Source organism: Danio rerio, chromosome 17, assembly GCF_052040795.2.
Source record: "Danio rerio strain M-AB ecotype USA chromosome 17, GRCz13ab, whole genome shotgun sequence".
NCBI classification, from domain to species: Eukaryota; Metazoa; Chordata; class Actinopteri; order Cypriniformes; family Danionidae; genus Danio; species Danio rerio.
The window spans coordinates 8,930,296-8,953,852 of NC_141037.1; the positions used below are offsets into that span (position 1 = coordinate 8,930,296).

Below are 23,557 nucleotides of genomic sequence, written 5' to 3' on the forward strand. Positions count from 1 at the left end.
TATATATATATATATATATATATATATATATATATATATATATATATATATATATATATATATATATATATATATATATATATATTTCTAGATTCTCTACAGAACAAACCAGAAGAATATCTAGTAAAATATTATTTACTGTCATCATGGCAAAAATAAAATAAATCAGTTATTAGAAATGAGTTATTAAAACTTTTATGTGTAGAAATGTGTTGAATAGGTTAAACAGAAATTGGGGAAAATATTCAGTAGGGCTAATATTTCTGACTGTAACTGCATGCACAATAGACACATGCATAATTAGTTCTGATGTTTAGAAAATAAACCTTTGATGCAACCTGAGTAGATCTGCTGCAAATGTAATGTTGTATTCTACTTTGTTTATTTAATTTTACACCTCACTTTACATGTGACAGTTATAGCAAATTTAACTTAATTGCACATGCAGTTTAGTCTACATCTTGAATTTGTTTTGTTAATGTTGTCCAAATGTTGTGCAGTTATTGATCAGGTCAGAGGTCATACCGGATTCTCCTCTCCATGGACATGGCGCAGATGCTCCTCCAGCGGCGGTCCAGGCTGCGTGTTGCCTGCTGGATGGAGTCGCACTCCGCATCTGTCGCGCAGGCGTCGCAGTCATGCAGTAAAACCTCACACAGATTCAGCACAGACGCCACACCAGTGCTGTGCTTCTCAATGTCTCTCTGCAGCTCCTGAACCAACAACACAAATGGACACTTTTCACATTTCCGGGTTTCTCAGCAGCAGAAGTCGTCATAACTGGTAAACTGCGCTGCGAATGTAGTACATCAAAGCATTTCTTTACAATCTTATTCGCTGAAGTAATAAAAGAACTACTCCATGAACGTGTTTATATAAGATTCGGTTTCTAGAACAATATTTTCTAATATTTCATAACAGTAAATTCAGCAGATTAACTCAATAACATGCCGAAACTTAAAATGTCAGAGACGTCCTGTAAATCAAGTTCAAAAAACCTTACAGGATCTCAATCTGGACATAGGCTAACATTAGTTTTGTCTTCATAATTATTATTTCAGATCCATAAAGATAATTACTGCTAGATAACGATCACCTGTATTTTCCCATCATGGACATATCAGCAAACTAATAATAAAGCCCAATAAAACCCCTTACTTTACCAAATAAACAGTGATCCATCAGATCCTGTAGGTCAGAAAGTATAGTTTACTGCTGAACTCATTTTATCATGGAAAATAACACAGAAATCTAACATTGGTACCTCAGTCTCCTCCTGAAGCTCCAACGGTCTGCTTAGAGAAGCTGTCAATCACAACTGTCAATCATGATGACACAGCCCGCTTTTATGGCATTAAATTACTGGCTAAAAACATACTGTTTACAAAAATGAAGATCTGCACCTATATCAGCATGATAAACATTGCTTCAATTGACCAAAACCATCTTTCGGGACATTTTATTGCAAGTGTAATACATTTTTTAATTTAGGCTCAAGTCTCGTTCATTAACACGGAGGAGGCGGAGTTTATGACTTGAACTGCAGCCAGCCCCCAGGGGGCGATCTAACGGCCGGAATGCGTCACTTAAAAACAAGCGCGTGGCACACTTGGGGCTCTATTTTAGCAACCTAGGTGCAAAGTCTGAAGCGCAGGGCGCAAAAGCATTAAGGGCGTGTCTGAATCCACATTTGCTATTTTAAGGACAGCAAAATCAGCTCTGCACAGTGGCGCATGGTCTAACAGGGTTGAGCTTATTCTCTTAATGAGTTATGGGTGTGTTTTGAGAATAAACCAATCAGAGTCTCATCTCCCATTCTCTTTAAGAGTCAGTTGCATCGCGCCATCGCGCATTTGCTATTTACATGGCTGACTTTGTAGGTGGAAAAACTGAACACTTCACTAGCGAGAAAACAGTTAAACAGACTATCTACAGCGCAACAATGAGAGATGAGCCTCCTCCAATCGAGCCTTCGCTTTCACTTTCTCTCTTTCGTGTATAAGGAAACGTGGTGTACGCACAGACATCCATTAGCCAACATAATTAATTTAGTTTGTTAAGTGCAAAGATTTGTTTCAAAAATTGAATTTTAAATTCAGTTCTAATTTCCAGCAAACAAATAAATGAATAATAATAATGAAGTGTGGTCAAAAAACTGAGTTTTATCCAAATACACATGCTGCCCCATATGGTCCAAAACCTGACAGGTGGACAAATCTAAACTTGTTTTTAATAAGACAAATATAAATATGGATATAATAAATAATACTGCTAATAATAAAATTATAAAAAATCACAACGTCATGAATAAACTGAAAAAGCCCATGAAGAAGTCATAAGGCAGTGTTTTTTATAATTATGTATACAGTAATAATTATTGTAATATTTTTATCCTTGAATTCTTCTTCATTTGTAAAGATATTTGCGTATTGCTGTACATCTTGTGTGTATTAAGCAGTGCGTAAGCAAGGCGCATAACTAACCCACTCTGCGCTGGACTTTAGTCCTGCTTTCAGCTGGTCTATTGAGCAGTCTATTTTAGTTCCTCAAAATAGCAACGTGCCAACAATGTGCCATAACACACCTTTTATCTAGATCGAAACACCCATGAGTCCACAAAGTGGCGCAAATGGATTTGCTATTTAAACAACGTGGCGGAAAGCAGGAAAATTAAGGTCTGAAAATAGCAAAATAGCAACACGTCATAAAAACATGTCTTGCACCTTATTGCGCCGAGTGTATGATAGGGCCCTTGGTGTGTGTGTACTCAGGGCCGGCGCGTCCATAGAGGTGACCTAGGCGGCTGCCTAGGGCGGAAGATAGAGAGGGTGGCGTTCAGACACTACCCTCACCACCCGCGCCCTTAGTTATATCCGCGACTAATAGAGAGGGCGGTGTCCGCGACACTACACTCACCACCCGCGCCCTTAGTTCGCGTCTAGGGCGGCAGGATAGAGAGGGCGGCGTCCGCGATACTACCCTCACCACCGGCTCCCTCAGTAATATCCCCGACTAATAGAGAGGGCGGCGTCCGCGACACTACCCTCACCACCCGCTCCCTTAGTTATATCCGCGTCTAGGGCGATAGAATAGAGGGCGGCGTCCCCGACACTACCCTTACCACCCGCGCCCTCCGTTATATTCGCATCTAGGGCGGCAGAATAAAGAGGGTTGGGGTTGAGGGCGGCGTGACCGTCCTTTGCCTAGAGCGGCAGTTCAGCTTGCTCCGGCCCTGTGTGTACTGTACCTGCTGCAGATCGAGTTTCCTCTGGATCTCCTGGTAATCGCAGGTGTCGTAGACGATGGGACGGGACAGTTCAGTCTCGATGTGAGCAAGCCAAGAGCGCAGACTGTTCATGTTCTTATCCAGCTGCTGAACGGCCACCAAAGTCTCCCGCAGCTTCTTCACCCTGAATAAACAGACACATTCTCAAGGGTTGCACATACAGATGAAGTCACATTTATTCGCCCTCCTGTAAATTTTTTTCTTCTTTTTATAATATTATTCCCAATATTTATAATATTTCCCAAATGATTTTTAACAGAGCAAGGAATTTTTCACAGTATTTCCTATAATATATTTTTTTCTAGATTAAGTCTTATTTGCTTTATTTCGGCTAGAATAAAAGCAGTTTTTAATAAAAAAAAAAAACATTTTAAGGTCAAGGTTATTAGCCCCTTTTCGATTGTCTACAGAACAAACCATCGATATACAACGACTTGCCAAATTAACCTAGTTTAAATGTGACTTTAAGCTGAATACTACTATCTTGAAAAATGTCTAGTAAATATTATGTACTGTCATCATGGCAAATGTAAAAGTAATCAGTTATTAGAAATGAGTTATTAAAACTATTATCTTTAGAAATTAAATTAAACAGAAATTGGGGAAAAATATACAGGAGGGCTAATAATTCAGGAGGGCTGTAATGTACTAATGATGTAGATATTTATAAGGTAAGGAGACTGCAGCACAATGCAAATTTAATGACAACAGATATACAGCATGTGCATTACAGACATTTTTTGAGTATCAATACTAGGGGTGACAAAATTAATTGTTTCTTCGGTGCGTTGCGATGCAGACGCGGACAATTCTGTATCGGTTCAGTAATAATCATAACCGGTTATTATGTACTGACATCATTTATCTCCTATGCGCTCTGTCGCGAGGGAGGCGAGCGCGAGTATTAACAACACTCAGGCCCGGCCCGTGGCATAGGCAACATAGGCATACGCTAAGGGCGCTGTACATCCAGTGGGGCGCCAGAAATGAGCGCGGTTCAGTTGGTTTTGTTTTCGATTTTCCTGACACACATTCAGTTATAGACGGCAATAACTCTAAAATCTCTTACCCTAAAAAGATCTAAAGTGTGTTTCCTACAAAAAGACAAAGCTGGTTATGTTTCACAGCTGTCTTTTTTTTTTTCACTCGACATTACGAGCACTGCTCCGTTTAAGCCCTCATATTATGCGTTTAGCCGGGAGAGCTCACGCTGAGAGGAGCTCTCAGTAAGGGACCGTCTGAAAAGTGCTTCTTTTTTTCGTTTTTTTTCCGTTTTTCTGCTCCGCTCAGAGCAAGCTCTCCCTGCTGCGAGGGCTCAAATGTGTGTGTTTGTTTGTTTGTTTGTTTGGTGCTGTATATGTTTGTGAATGTGTTTGAATGAGAGACAATGTGTTGCTGTGTGTCTGTGTGTTTATACAGACAGCTTGTTATAGCCTCCCCCCTAAAATATAACACTGTATATAGAAAGCATCGTCAATGCACCGTGATGCACCGAGATATCGAATTAAACCGAATCGAAGGCATGATAATCGTAACCGAACCAAACCGTGAGACCAGTATAGGTTCAAACCTCTAATCAATACGATGTGTGTTACCTGGCTCCTATGAGGTCGAGCAGGTGCTGCCAGCGCTCGTTGACTTTGCTAAGTTTGTGTTCAATGTCAGAGGCTTTGGTCTCATGACTGGCTCGAGCTAATCGTTCACCCAGATGCTGGAGCTCGAGCTTGTTCTCCTGAGCCGCAGACACCTCCTCCTGATAGTCCTGAAACACACACACAGTGCTATTGCTTAGAGAGACAAACTTATTTATAGCATAATACAAATAAAGCTGAATTTAAGCTAGAGGCTATGGGTAAGCTGTTAAAAGGAGACTTACAAAAATAAGATATTGATGGAAACCACAGTTGTGTATATGTGTGTGTATGCATGTGTGTGTGTGTGCAGTATGAAGCAGAAAGGCTAATGCAAAGATCTGGCCGTTACCTTGCGCAGTTTCTCAATCATCTCTTCGATGCTGACGTCTCCATTGTGGGACACTTTGCTTTCCATTTGTGTCAGCCATTCACACAGCTCCTTGTATTTGTTATTGAAGATGGCCCATTCATTCATCTTCTCGCTCACCTGCTGTCTGCGCAGAGACAGCTGCACACACAAACACACACACACAGAAGTCTTTGAGTATTTCCAAGTATGCCTGAGCATTTAAGCTGTGTTCAAGTAATATATTAAGCTCCAGCATCTTTCTGTAGCTTCATAATTACGAAAAATTGTCAGACAGTTGACTAAAATAACTCTGAAGATAAAAATCTGACCACAAAAAGCATCAAATTAAACATCCTTACCAGATGAGCAGTAAAAATGCAGCATTATTGAAGAGTGTCAGTCAGTATCTACAGCTAAATTAGTCGGAAATATCAAACGTAAGCTGACTTCCTGTGGTGTCTCAGCTCACGCACCGGATGCCACAAAGAGCCTGCATGACAAGTCGTACTTGCTTTGCATTTGAGTTTCACTTTAAGCCAAATACGGCTGCTTTGCTTTACTCTCTTGTTGCACAAAACATGAAGTAACATATCCTGCAAAATGTGCTCTGATGCAGCAATGCTTGACTGAACTCAAATCTGTTTTCCCTCTGCTTTTAAAGGGATAGTTCACCTAAAAGTGAAAATGGTTGCATCTGAACGTTTAGGTGTTTCTTTCTTCTGTCGAACACAAAAAAGATAATTTTGAAGACATGCTAGAAAAAAGCAGCTATTGACATCGATAGCAGGAACAAAAATAAAATGGAAGTCAATGGCTGTTTTTTTCCAAGATTCTATATTTATTATATCTTCATTTGTGTTCAACAGAAGAATAAAATAAACACAGAAAGCCCAGCAAAAAACAGGGTTTGAACAAGTGAAGGATGAATAAACTATGACTGAATTTTCATTTTGGCCCAACTATCCCTTTTAACCATTTAATTGCATTTTTTGGTGGCGGTTCATTCTGCTATGTGATAAATAAGGGACCGATATGGAGTCAATCTAAGGCCATACTTCAGGGTTCATACACATTTTTACTACTAAAATTCCATTTCCACTTTTTTATGATATTTCCAGGACTTTCAAGTAAATTTTCATGACCTAATGTATCATGCAATGTCTAAATATGCATTGTAAAAGAAAAACAATGCATGTTCAAATTTATTACAGCATCTCGTAAAACACGCAGAAATTAGTTTATTTTCAATTCATATTTAAATCTATGTAAAACTTATTTAGATAATGCTAACACTGCACTAATAATGTGAGAGTATGTGCTTGGCCAAGGACAGAAAAGAAGTAAATAACATATATTCAAGTATATAGATATTTGTTTTCCATGACTTTTCCAAAACTTTGTGGGTTTTTCTGTTTTTCCAAAACTTTCCAGGCCTGGAAAAGGCCATGTGAAAATTCCATGACTTTTCCAGGTTTTCCATAATCGTATGATCTTTGATACTTGCAAATAAAGTTTTGCAAACAAAAAATAAAGTACTGAGCAAAAAACTAAATAAATAAATGCAAATCTCCAAAAATTGCAAAGTGAAAATTCATTTTTGAGAAATAAAAATTCATTTTGCTAACAAAAACAAAGAACTGTAAATGGAAATTTAAGTTTTGAGAAATAAAAATGAAATTTGCAACAAAAAAACAAAAGAAAAAAAACTGTAAATGAAAATCAAAGCTGCGATGCTGTTTTCACCTTACTTTGTGGCCTTATTTTAACAAGGAAGCAGAGTCAAGAGAACTTGGGTGTTTACGGCAGGCCTGAACCTACTGGGCTGTAAGACCACCTCGCTGATACTGTCTCCAGGTGATGACGTTGCTTAAATGGAAGTAATTTAAATATATATATATAATTATTATTATTTTTTTTTTTTAATTACTAATATTTGTCATTTGATTTTCACTTTGCAATTTTTGGAGATTTGCATTTATTTATTTAGTTTTTGCTCAATACTTTATTTTTTGTTTGTAAAACTTTTATTTTGCAAGTATACTGTATATGGCCGTAGATTGACTCCATAGACCAAGCCGAAGGAAAATGAATGAACGAATGCATTATTAGGGAAACTATTTCGTGCAATTTGAAAACATGCATTTTACTCCTTAGATCTCTCTAACACACCAATTTAATGCCTCCTTTGATGTTATGTCGGTTAAATTAAGTTTTATTATTTGTAATAGTGACTGGTGGGAAACAGCATACTTGTAATTGGATGATCATGTGTTATAGATTACCGATCACAATTGAGACCATTAACCAATTTAATTCAAGATGTGCAAGCAGGAAGTATGTAAACTGTTCTAGTTATCATGTAACATTGATACATTTTAATTAGGGATGCTCCGATCGATCGGCCAAAGATTGGTATCAGCCGATAATCACATTGACTGTAATTTAGATAAAACTTTTTTTTACAGCATTGGTTAATAATATAATTTCTTGTAATATACTTATTGAAATAAACAGTAGTTTATAGGCCTATTTTCTTTAAATAAAGAAGTAATGGATTTATAGGGGTGCATTTAACTTCTTATGCATTAAATATGCTCCTCCAAACTTTTTCTCTATTGAGACGTGTTTAATTGTTCTTTCATCATTTGCAGTGTTTCCACATTGCATTGTTTGTAATTTTTCTGTAAAGTTGCTTCTGGCCAATACATGTTCACACCTAATTGGTTATAAGGGATGTGTTTAAGGGATAATATGCAGCATCCTTAATTTATTCTCTTGGGTAAAGAGGGATCTCCACTTAAGGATCATAATTAAAGGGAAAATTTAGTTTATGCGTTATAAAGCTTGAAGCATCAGAATAGGTAGTCGGTATCGGTCAATCACCGTGACAAGTAATCAGTACTTAGTATCGACTGCAAAAATCCTGAATGGAGCATCCCTAATTTTAAACAAAACAATTTATTTTTTGCCCAAAGCCAACAACAACACAACAACAACAACAACAACAACACAATTAAAGCTTCCAGAAACAACAGAAAAGACCAATGGGATTAAACTTGTCAATTAAGACAATTCAAGTTTTTATGTAGTTTTTTATTTTTTTATTTTTTTGGATATTTAGGCACTAGGCTATTGGTGCTGAACTAGAAAGGGACCTAAAGGGATAGTTCACCCCAACATTTTTATTTACTCATTATTTATTCCCCCTTAAGTGGTTCCAAACTTTTATGAAATTCATTCTTCTGTTGAACACAAAAGAAGATATTCTTAAGATAGCTGAAAACCTGTAACCACTGACTTCCACATTGTCATTTAGCAGATGCTTTTGTCCAAAGTCACTAACAATTAAGATTGACTTCCATTGTAGGAAAAACAAATACTACAGTTTTCAGCATTCTTCAAAATATTTTAATTTGGTGTTCAACAGATAATAACCTCAAAAAGGTTTGAAAAAAGTAAAGGGTGAGTTAATTATGACAGAGTTTTCAGTTTTTGTGAACTGTCCCTTTAAACCGCCACCTGCTCCACCAACTCTTGCATGAGCAGTTAAACAGCACTACCTATTGGCCACAGACAGGCAGTTTTTGGTGTGTACCTGGTGACAGATCTCCTCCCACTGGCGGTGCAGCAGCTCGATGCGTTCCTGCAGCACACGTAGATCATCCAGACTGATGTAGCTGGACAGAGACTCTCTCAGCACCGTCAGATGTGTCAAATCCTCCTTCCAGCCGTCAAACATGCTGTCCAGATCCTAAAGGGATTAAATGCATGTCATGATGGTTTGAATGTTCTTTTTTTCCCATATCGCGTGACATACATTTAACTGAAATGGTCCTCAAATGAGAAAAAATGTAGAGCAGTGCATGATTTCATCCTTTAGGAACCGACTGTTGGAATCAGGGTTTCCATATTTCATGAACAGCAGATTCAAGCACTTTCTAAACAATCATTAAATGTAAATTAAGCCCCTTTGTAATTCATACCTCAGCATGTGTAGCGCCATGAAAGTCCTAAGTGTACTTAACATTTCACTTACACTTAATATTTACATTAAAAATGTCACAGCAACTTTTAAAAATTTACTATTTTAAACAGACACGTTCAAAGAACATTAACAAAATTTGCTGATTATTAAATATTATAATGGGGTTTCTGAAATATTGATAACGAGCATTATTTGTCAGTATTATTGCACAAGATTTAAATGTAAGATTTTTCATTGAATTTTTTTTCAGTTTTTCATTCTGTTTGAGAACAATTAAAATAAAACCATAAACAATTAAAAAATTATTTCAAACATTTTTAAGGACCTGTGTTGGTTTTTAAGAACTTTCCAGGCTTGAATCAGGGGCGGACTGGCCATCTGGCAATTCTAGCAAATGCCAGAAGGGCCGGACCAATTTTTAAATGTGGGCCGGTCAGTTTTTTTAAAAATATGTATTGTTTTTAAGTGCAGACAGCTTTTATCTCTTGCTAGATGTGATATTTTGATGATGATAATAATAATAATAATAATAATAACAAATGTTAAGCATTTGGCCCAATCGGCAACTGCCGCCTGGTTTCAAGATGGGCCGACCCAATCCAAGGTTACCCATACATAATCGAAATCTGGCAAGAATGTCATATTATTTCATCATCTGTCGACTAAATAGTGAATGTGCGTGTCTGTGGGTGGGGCTGTGTCGGTGTGGTAATGTGGGCTGGTGTGGCTACAGTGCCAGGGCTGAATTTTTGTCCCAGTCCACCCCTGGCTTGAATCCATATGTTTAAAATTCAAGTACTTTCAAGAAGTGTGGGAACCCTTTGGAAGACTAACAAGTGTTGCTAACAACATGGAGAATGGTTGACGAATGGACAGAAGCAGGGCAGAAACAAGATACGCACTGACAGAAAGTCTGAAAGTCTACAGCTGCGGATACGCGCATTAATATAGCATCAATTTTGTGACAGTGTATAACAATAATTAATATTTTTACAGCACTGTGACTGTTGGGTTTAGGGTTGGGGTAGACGTTAAAAAAATACAATTTATTGGGTAATTAAATAAAATACATAATAAATACTCAGTACAACTACAGTTTTTACATTACTGTGACAGTTGGGTTTGGGGTAGACGTTAATAAAATACAATTAATATTAAATGTAATAAGCAATATAAATAACTCTTGTTAACTTCCAACCACAACCGTATCTGACCTAGCAACAACCCTAAAGGACTGCCCTCTCCCTAAAGGACTGATATCTCCCCCCTAAAGAGCTGATAGCCCCTCCCTAAAGGCATTCCATGTGACCAGAAGTAAAGAAAAGTGGTTTCGATGGGGGAGGTAAAGTCATAGTATTTGATTTGAAGATTATGAGGGTAATTTAATTTGTACAAAAAAATGAAGTCCACAGATACATCATTTAAAACAAGCACTACTATATACATGCATAAATAAGAAGCGTACATTTTGATTTCATGCTAACTTTGCGTACCTTGCAGCGCATCTGTTCCGCCTGCAGCTCCTCGTGGCGATCTGGCAGCGGCTGTGAAAGCTGTCGTTTAAAAGCTCTCAGCTTCTCCAGAGATCCTCCGATTCCTTTCTCACATCTCTCCCAATCCTGAACACAGATTAGCTCAGAGTGATTTGTGAACAACTGCAGTATCAAGCAGTGCTCTAATTAAAACACAAACCCTAAACTCATCTATTATGTCCAACTTATATGCAAATCAGTAAGTCTGATCTGTAGTTCTTGGCACAACACTGAACAATATTTTTTTTTAGTTTAAGAGCAAAATGAATAACGCTCAGTTATAAGAAAGTGAGATCTGGCAGAATGAATCAAATACCACAATTATATTTCAAAGAAATTAAAATAAAAACTGAATTGACCATTTCATACAGTTAAGTGGTATTTAGTAATTACATTAATTATTTAATGTGATTAATTAATATGAGTATTTATGGCTTGAGTTGCATTTTTTATTGAAATCACATGCAATTACATTCTTACATTAGTTTGCATATTTTTAAATTAATAATTAAGTTTTACTTATTAACTATTTTTTAAACAAACAACAACACAAAAATAGAATACTATTTTTATATTATTATTTAACAAATGTTCACACTTATACTGATATTACTTGTGATATTTATATTAATATAAATAAAGCATAAATAAGAACAATTATTTTACATTAATTCTTACAAGATCTTACAAGATCCTAATTCTTAAAGTCTTAATTTATTTAATAAATATCCAATCATTTTTGATTATTTTAAATTTTTTAGGATTTCATTTACATTTTTATATCTGTCTCAACGTTTTCCATAATTGTGAGATGAATAACTCCATAAATCAGTTTTTAAAGTGTTAATATTATATCAGTTTTTAAAGTGTGTAAATATATATATATATATATATATATATATATATATATATATATATATATATATATATATATATATATATATATATATATATAGTGTATATAAGGTTATTATTAGGTAATGCTAGTTAATCCATTTATTAACATGAACTAATAATGAACAATACGTGTACAGCATTTATTGTTAATAATCCATCAATTACTAATGCATTATTAAAATTTGAATTTATGCCTGTTTACATTAGTTAATGCACGGTGATTTAACATAAACTAACAATGAACAACTTTATTACCATTAACTAATGTTTACAAACATGAATAAATACAGTAATGAGTGCATTGTTTATTGTTTGTTCCTGTAAGTAAATGCATTAACTAAAATGAACTAATACAACCTTATTGTAAAGTGTTACCTATATTTTTATAATAGTAAAGAATAACTCAAATTATCCAGACATTTAGCAATAAGGGCTGCAAATGAAATAAATGTGTGGATCCATTAACTGTACCCTGAGCAGGACGGCCAGTTCCTTCTTCTGCTCGTCCAGGCGGATGTTGGCATTTCTCCAGTGCTCCTGAATGTTGAGCAGCTCCTCTTGTAGAATGGCTTCAGCTCGAGTATCAGCAGACAGAAGCAGTTGTCGGCCGGCCTCCACTGTCAAGATGTAACTTCCCTGCTGTCTCAGCAGAACCTTCTCTCTGAGCTGCAGAGCATCGAACAACCCATCACAACCCATCACCTGGGGCAAAAGTCACACAGACCTGCAGATACTGACACTTTTTTATGTCCTACAATTACTAAATTCCCTCGGTCTCGTTCCCTCGGATGTACAGTACTGTGCAAAAGTCTTAGGTCACTAGTATTTTCATTAAAAAAGGTTTAAAGCTGGTTAATTCTATATTTTTCTGTAGCATGTCGGTTTAAAATATCAATTTATATTTCCCAACATTATTTTTTGTCATTAATTATAATTAATGACAAAAATAATGCTCCTTAACAACAAACAAGACCAAGGAGCTCATTGTGGACTTCAGAAAGGGACGAACAGGCTCACATGATCCCATCCACATCAATGGGATGGCCGTTGAGCCTGTCTCATCCTTTAAGTTCCTGGGGACCCACATCTCAAAGGACCTTTCCTGGACCACCTACACCACCTCCGTGAAGTTGGCACCCCATAAAAACAAATAATCCCCAAAACTATGCCATTCGTTTGTGCTACGTTTGTGCTGATTTGTGCCGCAAAAACGAACTTTTGTGCTGGTTTGGGGTGTGAGATATTAAGCATTATTTTTTTGACCGTGTGATGTCACTCTCCACCCCATGTTGCGCAAATGACTTCAAAACAGCACAGGTCGTTTGTGCTCGGTTTGTGCTGGTTTGTGTCGTTAAAACGAACACGGTATCCGTTTTCCTCCTTTAGATATAAGCAAAATATTTCGGGAGCCGTGACGTCACTCTCCACCCCATTTCCTCTGGTCTCATTCGTTAGTGCTGGGTTTGTGCTGGTTTGTGCCGTTAAATTAAACACTTTATCTATTTTCGTTGTTTAGATATAATCAAAATATTTTGGGAGCCGTGACGTCATTCTCCACCCCAGGTTGTCTAAATCACACCAAACTGGTCTCATTCGTTTGTGCTAGGTTTGTGCTGGTTTGTGCCGTTAAAATACACACTTTATCTATTTTTATTGTTTAGATATTGCCTAATCAAAATATTTCGGGAGCTGTGACGTCACTCTCCACCCCAGGTTCTTTAAATTGCACAAAACAGGTGTCATTCTTTAGTGCTGGATTTGTACTGGTTTGTGCCATAAAAATAAACACTTTGTCTACGTTTATTGATGAGATATTGCCTAATCAAAACATTTCGAGAGCCGCAACGTCACTCAGCGCCCCATTATTTCCTCTAAATTGCACAAAATAGGTGTCATTGGTTAGTGCTGGATTTGTGCTGTTTAAATAAACACCCTATCTATGTTTATTATTTAGATATTGCCTAATCAAAACACTTCGGGAGCCGCAACGTCACTTTGCGCCCCATTATTTCCTCTAAAGCCTCTATTTCCTCTATTTCCTGGTGGAGCAACATGGGGTGGAAAGGGACATCACACGGTCAAAAAATAATGCTTAATATTACAGACCCCAAACCAGCACAAACGTTCGTTTTTGCGGCACAAATCAGCACAAACGTAGCACAAACGAATGGCATAGTTATGGGGATTATTTGTTTTTATGGGGTGCCAACTTCACGGAGGTACCAACACCTCCAGCCTGATCAAGAAGGCTCACCAGCGCCTATTCTTCTTAAGGCAACTGAAGAAGAACCAGCTTTCATCAGCCGTCTTGGTGAACTTCTACCGCTGCACAATAGAGAGCATCCTGACAAACTGTGTCACAGTCTGGTATGGAAGCTGCTCTGTTGCTGAGCGTAAGGCACTGCAGCGGGTGGTGAAAACTGCCCAACGCATCACAGGGAGCACACTGCCAGCCATAGAGGACATCCAGAGGAAACACTGTTTGCGCCGAGTACGCAGTATTCTGAAGGACACATTTCACCCCGCTCACAGATTGTTTTCTCTCCTGCCCTCCGGCAGGCGCTTCAAGCTCCCCCGGACAAAAACCAGCAGACTGAGGAACAGCTTTTTCCCCAGAGCTGTCTCCCTCCTGAACTCTGCCCCCCACTGACTCTTTTGGCCCCTCAAATACACCCCCATATCTCCTCTAACTTAAACTCCTCACAGTAACTGCACTGTTTAACATTTGCACATTTAAAATTTGCACATTCACTGCACCACATTGAACTGTTTACTTATTGAACTGTACATACCCACTGCATATGGACATTTGTAATTATGTACACACCCACTATACATATACACTTGTAATCATGCTTACTTATCTGCATACTACTGATTATTAATAGCAACCTGCACATATATTCATATATTGTAACATATACACTTGTAATCATGTTTATCTATCTGCACACTACTGATTATTAATAGCAACCTGCACATATATTCATATATTGTAAATCTGCTCATAGCTTATCCAACCTGTATATAATTTTGATAGTACATCCATCTGTAAATATCACCATAGTTTTCTATAACTGCACTTTATAACTTATTCCTGTATCCTGCACTTGCTGCTATTGGACTGCTGGTTAGACCTAAACTGCATTTCGTTGCATTGTACTTGTACATGTGTAATGACAATAAAGTTGAATCTAATCTATACAATGAGATTATTGTCTGTCAACAGCCAGTGCTCCTCACAGAGATCTGATCTGATCATTATCTGATCCGTCTGTCTGGAATGACATGAACAAACAGAACAAACTGAGAAAAAACTAAATCCAGAACAACTTTGGCAACATCTCGAGGATGCTTCAAAAAACCTACTTGGTAGGTTTGGCAAAAAAAAAACGGAAGTTTTAGGTGAGGTGGAAAAAAAAAACGTTGATCCATTTAGGCGGAAGTGACGGACTACATGAATTACATGTATATATCAGTTCTATATCTTCTAAACGCGAATTTTGTCATTGTTTTGGAGAACACAACAAACTGATACTAACATCTAAAAAGCATGTTTTTTATTTCACTGTCCCTTTAAGATGTTCTGGGAGGTTATCTACCTGAACTGCATCCAGCATGGCTCGTGCCTGCTGCAGTGGCACTGGTGTACCCGCCTGCAGGCTCTGGGTCTGATGGTTGACCTCCAGCAGCCACTTGCGAAGCTTTTCCACCATCTCCCGGTAGCGCTGCCACTGGCGCAGGAGACTGTCGATGATGCCCCGTCGCTGCTGTGCCCGTCTCACCACACCCTGCCACTGGTTACTGAGCAGAGCCAGCTTCAGCTTGAACTCATCTCTGCAAACAAGGACAGTTTCAAACAGAAGCATCAAATCTGTTCATGTATTTGGGATCTATTATGCGAAAATCACTTTTATAAGGGGTTTAAACACAGTATTGTGGTGACAGTCTGTAAATATAATCAGCCTTTAATGGTAAAAATGCATACATTTTATTTGTTTATAATCACACTTGATAAAAACAGTCTGCAGAAACACTTTGATTGACATTCTTCCTTTATACGTGTCATCAGAGTTGGAAAGCCCCGCCCATTAGTGATGATATCTCTCTCATTAGCATACGACGTTAGTCTTGTTTTTAAATCTGCCATCATGCTGACACATAGGCTTTGTAGCTCCGCCCTCTTTTAAAAAGATCACAATCTCAGTTGAATTGAAACAATTTGACAGTCACCAAAACAGCACAATTAGGATCAAAACCTAAAAGGGGCACATTTAAAGAGTTATAAAACATTATCTGTGGGGTATTTTGAGCTGAAACTTCACATACACACTACTAAAACTAAAACTATTAGTCAGAAATATTAAAATTATTTCTGAAGATTCATGCAACATTGAAGAAAAATCAGCTTTAAATAAACAACATTTTAAACTATATTAAGTAAGAAAATTGTCCAGACTGCCAAAGTGCTACAAGAGACAAGGGGCTGACACTAATAATATATGCTCGCTAATGCTATCTGTTTAAATGGTAATAATATTTCACAATTTATCAGTGCATCCTGTATTTTTAATCAAATAAATGCAGAATAGCCTTCAAAACTGATGACAGGTAGTGTGTTATTCTGATATCTTGCATGAGTGCATATAAGACGATGATGATGATGATGATGATGATGATGATGATCATGATGAAGATGGCCCTCACCTGTCGTCCACCTGTCCCTGCTCCAGCATGTGTTGTCCATCACTGATGATGGAGTGAAGGATCTGCTGTCTGCTGAACATCTCGGCCTGAAACAGCTACAACAACAAACACAGATATGAATCCAAATGAAAATTCTGGGCTGAACCCAAAAATTTCTGAAAAACCTGACTTAAAATGCATTGTAAAACATTTATCATTATTTGAGCGGACTTTGCTTTTCCAGTGAGCATGTGCAGTGTACGCATAGATAAATACATATGTACTTGAGCAAAATCTCCAAAGAGCAGAATATTGCATCCCAGGCTCATTTTGAAAACGTACTCCCATATACATTTCTGGAGAGCGTGAAATACCTCCCGGAGCGAATGCACCAGAGGCCGCTGTGTAGGCTTTTTCAGATCTTAAATTTCTCTTTCGAGTGCCATTTGCACCAGCTCTTCTCACGTAAATCCACCAGAGGCTGCTGTCGACTGAATGACTCACTGACTGATTGATCGACTGACCCACCCTCCTCCTTACCTAACCCCAACCAATAGTGTTTTCAAAAGCACTGACTGACCCACCCACCCACCCACTTGACTAAACCCAACTGACAGTGTTTTAAAAAGCAATCCAGAAAAAAAGATAAGCCCCCCGCCTGATTTTTTACCACATTTTCAGATTTTACCACATTCTCACCCTGTTATCTACTTGTTTATTTTTTGGCTTCTGTTTTTGTCCTTCCTGCTTTCTGGAAGCGCTAAACTCGAACCCTGTCATCACGGTTCACTCCGCTCCACGTCACAAGTCCGCCGATGTATGTGGCGAGCCACTGGACAAACTTGTAATAGCAGGAAAGCTGTCCATACCGAGGTAACCGGTCAGCTGGTAAGAGCGAAATGGAACGGCATCATATCACACTGTAAAAAATGCTTTTCTTACTTAGATTTTTTTTGTGTTGTTTTTAGTCCAAATATCTGAAAATTCCTAAATCAAGAAGAATTTTCTAGACAAGCAAAACATACTGTCTTGTTTTGAGAAATAATATGCCAATAATCAATGAGTTTTTCCTTAAAACAAGCAAAATAATTTGCCAATGGGGTTAGCAAAATAATCTTACGTCAAAAGAAAAAACAAGATTATTTAGCTTACTCCATTGGCAGATTATTTTGCTTGTTTTAAGGAAAAACTCACTTAATATTGGCATATTATTTCTCAAAACCAGACAATAAGTTTTGTTTGTCTAGAAAATGCCTCTTGATATAAGAAATTTTAGATATTTAGACTAGAAACAAGACAAAAAATCTAAGCAAGAAAAGCATTTTTGCAGTGCACCCCTTGGCATTCATTTTAAAGATGAAATGCAGTCATACGTACTTCTGGCTACATAATTTGCGATTTCCAGAAATGTATTTAGGGGCACTTTTTCAGAATGTGCCTGTGTTGGAATATTGAGTTATTTTGAACTATGATGTATGCGCCAAAAACCAAAACGGTCTTTTTTTAACTAATAATTTTTGGCAGAAAAAATTTGGTGCCTCCCTACTTATTATTATGTAAGCAAGGTTTGCAGCTTGAGAGTGACAGACAGTATAAAGGCTGGTTTAAACTTCTCTGTTGAGTGCACACGAATGGTTAGCCACAGCCTTTGCAGTCTGTTACGGCCAGCTAGCTTCCGACCATAATCCAGATATATATCAGAGGTCGCGTTAACCGAATATGTTCCGTCATTGACGGATTTTTTCAGCATTGACAGAAAAATCTGAAGGGGATCCGTCATTTTGATGGATTATGCTGAGGGGGATCTATTGTAATTTGTTGCTAACTGTAATTCCCACTCTTGTCCAGCTGATGGCGAATGTTTTGTCTCCTCTTGTAACCTCTGCGTAGTTGCAAAAACAGACAAACCTGCCAACACTCGCGTTTTTCATGGGAGTCTCCTGTATTTCAGACCCATCTCCCGCCCATCTCCCGGAATTCCACCCCCCCATCCCCCAACCCCCTGCTCTTCAGCTTTTTGGTACAGTCCCCATGCGCAACGAACACAACGCGCAACCGTCTCCATACCTGCTCTGCGCCTTTCAGTTTGCGCATCACAGCTACCCCTCCCGCTCTTCACTAGCTGAAGTACTCTAGTAATTCCGGTCTCCAGTGTGGCAGCAGAACGCGGCTTCAGCCTCCAGAACAAAGTTAAAACTATCAGGAGAAGTAAACTTTGAGGCAAAGGCACAGAATTTAATGACAAATGCCTCTGCATCAGTTTCTCTTGATGTGCTTGATTACGCACAGGCAAGCACCCAGTTCCGGTTGACGCAGGAGGAAGACATGAGTTAAGGCAGATAGGAGTTTTTGTTCGTTTGTCAAATAAATAAATGAATTATTTAGCCTATATGCTCGTCGTGCAAGTTCACTATTAAAATATAAATGAAAAAAGCGATTAGAAAGTATGCTAATTAAATGACGGTCAATAACAGGTTATGATGGAATTTTTACAACCCACTCCGTCAAAATGACGGACAATGAGAAAGTCTAACGTGACCATATATATATATATATATATATATATATATATATATATATATATATATATATATATATATATATATATATATATATATATGTATCTTCCACCCATAAATTAATTAATAGTGACTTCACTCTGCAAGACCACCAAAAGGTAAGAGAATGGAAGATAAGGTCGTAGCGAGTCGTATACCATTTGTCGTGGCTGAAGCAGATCCTGATGCGCACCTCTCAAAAGCAAGCTCAGTGATTGGTTGGCCTGGTAGCGTTGATGACAGTGGGAGGGGCTGAGAGCTGCAGGAGAGCAGCGAGCCCCACTGGTGTGAGTGTTTAAAAGTGTCGACTTCAGATGGAGACTTTTGTTTTGTGTTACTTTATGCTAAAAGTTATTGCATGTTTACCAGTTCCGCCTCTGAATGAGCGAGTTTGAGCTACTTGTACAGTAAGAATTACAAGCATTTCCAATGTAAACAAAACATCTGAGAAGAAACTCAAAGAAAAACATAAAAAAACTACAGTAGCATTGCAAAAGTGTCATAGCAGAGCACTACAAACAGAAGGCACAAGTATAAATGCACAGCTATGTGCGAGCCATGTGCCATGGGTTACGGCGCTCACTCAACGCAGAAGTATAATTCAGCCTTAATTTGCTTTGTTGCATCTGACCTCATGAGCTCTCTGCTGCTCCATCAGGCTCTGGAAGTTTCCGGAAATCTCCACGGCCAGTTTCTCCTCCGTCTGCACCAAGAACTCCATCCATGTCTCACACTTCTCCAGAAATGTCTGCTGCTGGAGAAGCAGCGCCTGAAGTTTACTGAGGAGACAATTTACACCCTTTAGGAGGCAAACATTTAAGCCATGACCAGGTTTTTACATTCATACTAAAGCAGTTATCAGGCAGTCAGCAGAATACATGTAGTAGATTATGTAGGTTTTCAGGAAGATGCTGAATCTTTAGAGATTATCATTATATAAAGCAGACAAAAAGGAAAATATTTATTTAGGTTGTCACGTCACATGTTTAGGATTTAGTTTAGGTGCTAAAGCCCAAAGCGAAGCTGGGCTGGAAGTCAGATCGGATTGACTTAATTCAAAGAGTTTGTTCATTCCTCTTGATTAAATTACAACACTATACAACATTTGATTAATACCTTAAACAATGATTCTTTTAAACCAATCTAAGATTTTAAATTATGACTAAATAGCGGTGTATAACAGGTTTTCAGGAAACTTTTGAAGATGCTGATTCATTTGATATAATTATTCAAAATAATGGTTGTTTATTATTTGCATTTCAGATATTACACTGAGCATATGTTAATATTTAATCATTTAATATATCTTGATAATGATCATGCACAATACTGATATCGTGGGCACTTCAAAATACAGTTAATAGTTATGTATTGCTTTTACAGTACTTTTTAAGAATATTCAGTTTGCTGTATTTCTGTGTTTGTTCATCACTGTACCAAATACTTAACGCAACAACTTATTATCAAACATTTTCATGTCAATTTTTGGCCTATTAAACCTGTAACTTGTAAAAAAAAAACAAAAAAAACAGCTTAGATAAATATTATGATAATACTGTATGCAAAAATAAAAGCTTCATCTGCAACAAAAAAATGTATGTTTTTATAAGCCTATATTACACAGTCGATTTTATAAACTATATATATTATGACTGAAGTGTTAAGTAATGAGCTAAAAACGAACCAGAATCTCTCGGTGGTCTGAGCTGAAGTTGTGGACCAGCTTCTGTTGAGGTTCTGCATGCGCTTGATCTCAGAGTCGTTCAGTGGGAGTCTGTAACCCAGTTCATTCAATCTCTCCAGATCAGGAGCCATACTGCTGAACTTTAGCATCTGTTTCTGCACATATCAACAACAACAACAACAGTACAGTTAAAGTCAGAATTATTAGCCCCTTTGTTTATTTTTCTCCAATTTCTGTTTAACGGAGAGCAGATTTTTTTCAACACATTTCTAAACATAATAGTTTTAATAACTCATTTCTAATGACTGATTTATTTTATCTTTGCCATGATGACAGTAAATAATATTTTACTAGATATTTTTCAAGACACTTCTATACAGCTTAAAGTGACATTTAAAGGCTTAACTAGGCTAATTAGGTTAACTAGGCAGGTTATGGTAATTAGGCAAGTTATTGTATGATAATGGTTTGTTCTGTAGACTATCGGAAAAAATATAGTTAATAATATTGTCCTTAAAATGGTGTTTAAAAATTAAGAACTGCTTTTATTCTAGCCGAAATAAAACATAAGACTTTCTCCAAAAGAAAAAATATTATCAGACATGCTGTAAAACTTTCCTTGCTCTGTTAAACATAAATTGGATTATATAAAAAAAACAAAAAAAAAAACAAAACAAAGGGGGGTAAAAAATTCTGACTTTGACTGTATATCAGTATACTGCTTATGACATTTAAACAATTAATCTTTTACAATGTTCACATTGAGCAAAAAGGCGTAATTTATTTGTGTATTCAACAGGTTTAACAGACACAAAATACTTTTACTATTTTTTACTTGTAATACAACGCAAAAATATTATAATATTATAATATTTAAGTATAATATATAATATATTATAAATATATTATAAACAAATAGTAAACTAAAAATGTGACAAAAGTAAAATACAAACTACTTAATTTGCATTTCTTTTTGTTTAAGTTATACTTTTATAATATTTTTAAGTGTAATACAAACATCGAAATATAAATGTAACATTTTTATGATATATTTTTTATTATTATTTTTAAAATATTTAATTATACTTTTTAAAAAGTGAATTTATTAAATAAATAATACATATATATTTTAATCTTTCTTAAATTAAATATTAAAGCTAATATTTATATTTTATTTTATTTAAACTTTTATTTTTAATAACAAACCAATCACCATTGTCTAATCAGTCTTGTATACCTTTAGATCCTCCATGCGGTCCTGGATCAGTGACAGGTCAGATGATCCATTAGGATCTTGTCCTTTCAGAACCTCCTCAGCTTCCACAATCCAGCGGGACAGAGAGTCCAGCTGCTCATTAAACGTCTCATAGTCCCGAACTCCAGCCTGATGAGGGGAAACAAAACCTAAATATTAGACACTAAAAACACTCTCATATACTGTACAAATGTTGGGTTATTTCAAAAAAGTAATTAAATACTATTAACTAATTTACTATTTATTCTTCTAATTAGTCTGAAAAGTACTTTCGCAAGTAATTTAATTTAATAAGTAACTAATTATGCATAGACAATGCATAATTAACAATGCATAGACACTTTTTGCTTTATTTTAAGAAATTAACACTTACATTTTAAACAATATATGTATTAAAAGACAAAACGTTTCAAATTAATGACACCATATCATATATTGACAAAAACTCTAAAATTATTATTTTTAAGCTTTTGCAATTGATCGACAAATTAAACTTTTAGTTGAAAAAATGTAAAATATCTGTATAACAAAAAATACATATATTTACATATAATTACTCTGCTCTGATTTATACCTTATTGTCTCATGAACTACTTTATCAATCAATTTCTTTCTTATCCAAATGTAATTGTGTTGATGAATGACAAATGTTGTTTAGTTGAAAAATAGATTAATTCTATTAACATAATATATAATAATTACTTATAATATCAACACTCTCGGGCGATGCAGTGGCGCAGTAGGTAGTGCTGTCGCCACACAGTAAGAAGGTCACTGGTTGGAGCCTCGGTTGGGTAAGTTGGCGTTTCTGTGTGGAGTTTGCATGTTCACCCTGCGTTCGCATGGGTGTCCTCCGGGTGCTCCGGTTTTCCTCACAGTCCAAAGACATGCAGAACAGGTGAATTTGGTAAGCTAAATTGTTCGTAGTGTATGAGTGTGAATGAGTGTGTATGGGTGTTTCCCAGAGATAAAACATATGCTGAATAAGTTGGCAGTTCATTCCGCTGTGGCGAACCCTGATTAATAAAGGGACTACGCCGAAAATAAAATGAATGAATGAACAACACTCTCAGTGTGACACACAGTCTTTGTTGTGTGTTTTGTTTTCATCATGTGACCTTCCCCATGTGCTCCTTTGTTCCCGTTCCCGCCATTTGTTTATGTCCATCTGTGTCACCTGTGTTCATCCCCTGTACGTAATCATTGTCATCATCACCGGTGTATTTAAGTCCCTGTGTTTGGTCAGTCGTTGTCCGGTATTCTCTCAGTTGATGTCTGTCATCACCTCATGTCGTTCCTGAGTCTCCAGTGTTTCCTATGTCCTTCCTAGTGAGTGTCTGTTAATAAATCTACGTGTTTTGGTCCGGTGCCCTGCAGGGTTTAGCTCCCACTTGCCTCAACACACCTGCCTGGGTGTTTCAAGTATACCTAGAAAGACCTTAATTAGCTTGTTCAAGTGTGTTTGATTAGGGTTGGAGCTAAAATCTGCAGGACACCGGACCTTTAGGAACAAGTTTGGTGATTCCTGCCATAGACTGTAAAAAACTATTTTTGTCCAAATGAAAAGGCTGCATCAGGTGACTAAAACCAAAACCTTCTGAAAAACTCCACCCAGGGTAAAGATTTCCTGAAACTCAAGGTACAATGTGGTCGTGTGAAACTAAACTGATGTTTTTACCTCATGACGTCAG

The 23,557-nt window shown here is 37.0% G+C and overlaps 1 protein-coding gene across 8 annotated transcripts in view; it reads right to left on the minus strand.

The window, feature by feature from the left end:
• The window catches only part of syne1b (spectrin repeat containing, nuclear envelope 1b), a 367,683-nt gene that overhangs the window by 49,756 nt on the left and 294,370 nt on the right, over positions 1-23,557 (minus strand). For all 8 annotated transcript variants that reach the window (XM_087289683.1, XM_087289682.1, XM_087289680.1 and 5 more), the window contains 12 exons: positions 21,849-21,995; positions 20,612-20,766; positions 19,559-19,706; positions 16,391-16,485; positions 15,286-15,520; positions 12,155-12,349; positions 10,748-10,873; positions 8,865-9,020; positions 5,270-5,428; positions 4,882-5,048; positions 3,248-3,410; positions 526-713 (listed from right to left, as the gene is read on the minus strand). In XM_087289683.1, the coding sequence (XP_087145809.1) occupies positions 526-713; positions 3,248-3,410; positions 4,882-5,048; positions 5,270-5,428; positions 8,865-9,020; positions 10,748-10,873; positions 12,155-12,349; positions 15,286-15,520; positions 16,391-16,485; positions 19,559-19,706; positions 20,612-20,766; positions 21,849-21,995 (1,934 nt within the window). The remainder of the gene's footprint in view (positions 1-525; positions 714-3,247; positions 3,411-4,881; positions 5,049-5,269; positions 5,429-8,864; positions 9,021-10,747; positions 10,874-12,154; positions 12,350-15,285; positions 15,521-16,390; positions 16,486-19,558; positions 19,707-20,611; positions 20,767-21,848; positions 21,996-23,557) is intronic.